This window comes from Trypanosoma cruzi, genomic scaffold (genome assembly GCF_000209065.1).
Source record: "Trypanosoma cruzi strain CL Brener 1047053516963 genomic scaffold, whole genome shotgun sequence".
NCBI classification, from domain to species: Eukaryota; Euglenozoa; class Kinetoplastea; order Trypanosomatida; family Trypanosomatidae; genus Trypanosoma; species Trypanosoma cruzi.
The window spans coordinates 40229-41590 of record NW_001849256.1 but is presented as its reverse complement, the minus strand read 5'-3'; the positions used below and the strand labels follow the sequence as shown (position 1 = coordinate 41590).

At 51.5% G+C, this 1362-nt stretch overlaps 1 protein-coding gene across 1 annotated transcript, besides 1 other annotated feature; it reads left to right on the top strand.

Moving 5' to 3' along the window:
- Window positions 1-1362: a sequence feature (areas not merged during assembly with more than two copies in the genome that could not be assigned to a particular haplotype).
- On the top strand, window positions 4-831 carry Tc00.1047053508615.10 (mucin-associated surface protein (MASP), putative; the record flags this gene model as incomplete). The annotated part of the gene is made up of 1 exon (XM_797184.1): window positions 4-831. One exon carries the CDS (start codon window positions 4-6, stop codon window positions 829-831), a length of 828 nt encoding a protein of 275 aa, XP_802277.1.

Sequence of the window (1362 nt, the reverse complement as noted above, 5' to 3'; positions counted from 1 at the left end):
AGGATGATGCCGAAGAGAAGAAAAAACTCTTCTGAAGAAGAGAATAACAGTGGTAGAATAAATGACAGTACCAAAAGAATAAAGGTGGAAGAGAAAAAAGAGACGCCCGCAAAGGAGCCCCTACCAGTAAAGGAGTCGCATTCACCTCAAGTAGAGGAGGAATTGAAAGAAAAAGATAACACGGAACCCAAGACACGCAAAGAGGAAAAAAAAGAGGAAGGACCGCCACCACCAGTATCAACAGCACAACCAACAACATTGGCAACAACACAAACACCGGAAGTAAAACTGCCTGGACGAAAAACACCCCACGTAGCTCCAGAAGGAGACGCAAGCCAAAAAGGATTAAACGATGCACAGACTTTGACACATCAAAAGCATGAAAACTCATCTTCACAAACAGAAACGACGGTCGAACCACCGGAAGATCCCTCAGAGGATATTGTGGCAGAGCCAAAAGTTCAAGCCACAGCCACAGAGAATGTGACGGAGAATGCACCTGCCACCAATCAGGAGGAAACAACAGCATCATCAAACTCCACAAGTAGCGGTGGTGAAGCCCGGAGTACGGCGGATGAGAATACTGCCAATGTTCAACGGCCCAACCCGAATGAATCACACGAAGATCTTGAAGGTAGTGATACCCACCCGGCTCCCACAGACACCGAAGCAGCACCACAAACAGCAATACCACTCACCACCGCCCGAATAAATGGTACGACGACACCTGGCGACAGCGACAGCAGCACCGCGGTCTCCCACACCACCTCCCCTCTTTTGCTTCTTCTTGTTGTTGTGTGTGCGGCTGCTGCTGCGGTGGTGGCCGCGTGAGAGTGAGGGAGAGAGAGCCGTGCACCGCCCACACACACACTCGTCCTTCTCTCTCTGTGTGTGTGTCCCCTTGCATGGACTCTCGCCCTCACCTCACCCCACGAGGCACACACAATAATGTGCCCATTGTATATATGCATGCACACCCATGCAGGCCTGTTGGTGCTCTCTTTTGCACGACACGCACCGCTGCCGTCCTGCCTGGCTGCATGGGCGGAGCACCGTAACTGTTTCTGTTTTGTTTTTATTGCATTGAGTGGGCGACCTCTCTCTCTCTCTCCCTGTGTGTGTGTGTTTTGCTTTACGGGAGGAATGAGAGTGTGTGTGCGCTGGTCGTCCCACGCTTCGGCTTTTTGTTTTGTTCTGCTTGTGTTGTGGTTGAGTGCACCCATTCCGCGGGCTGCGTGTGTGTGTGTGTGATGATATGAGTAATTTGCGTGTGTGCTATCTGCCTCTCTCTGCCGTTGCTTCCTTCAGACTCTCTTGTGGGGCACAGCTGCTCTGCAAGTATAGGCGCTGCCTAACACACAC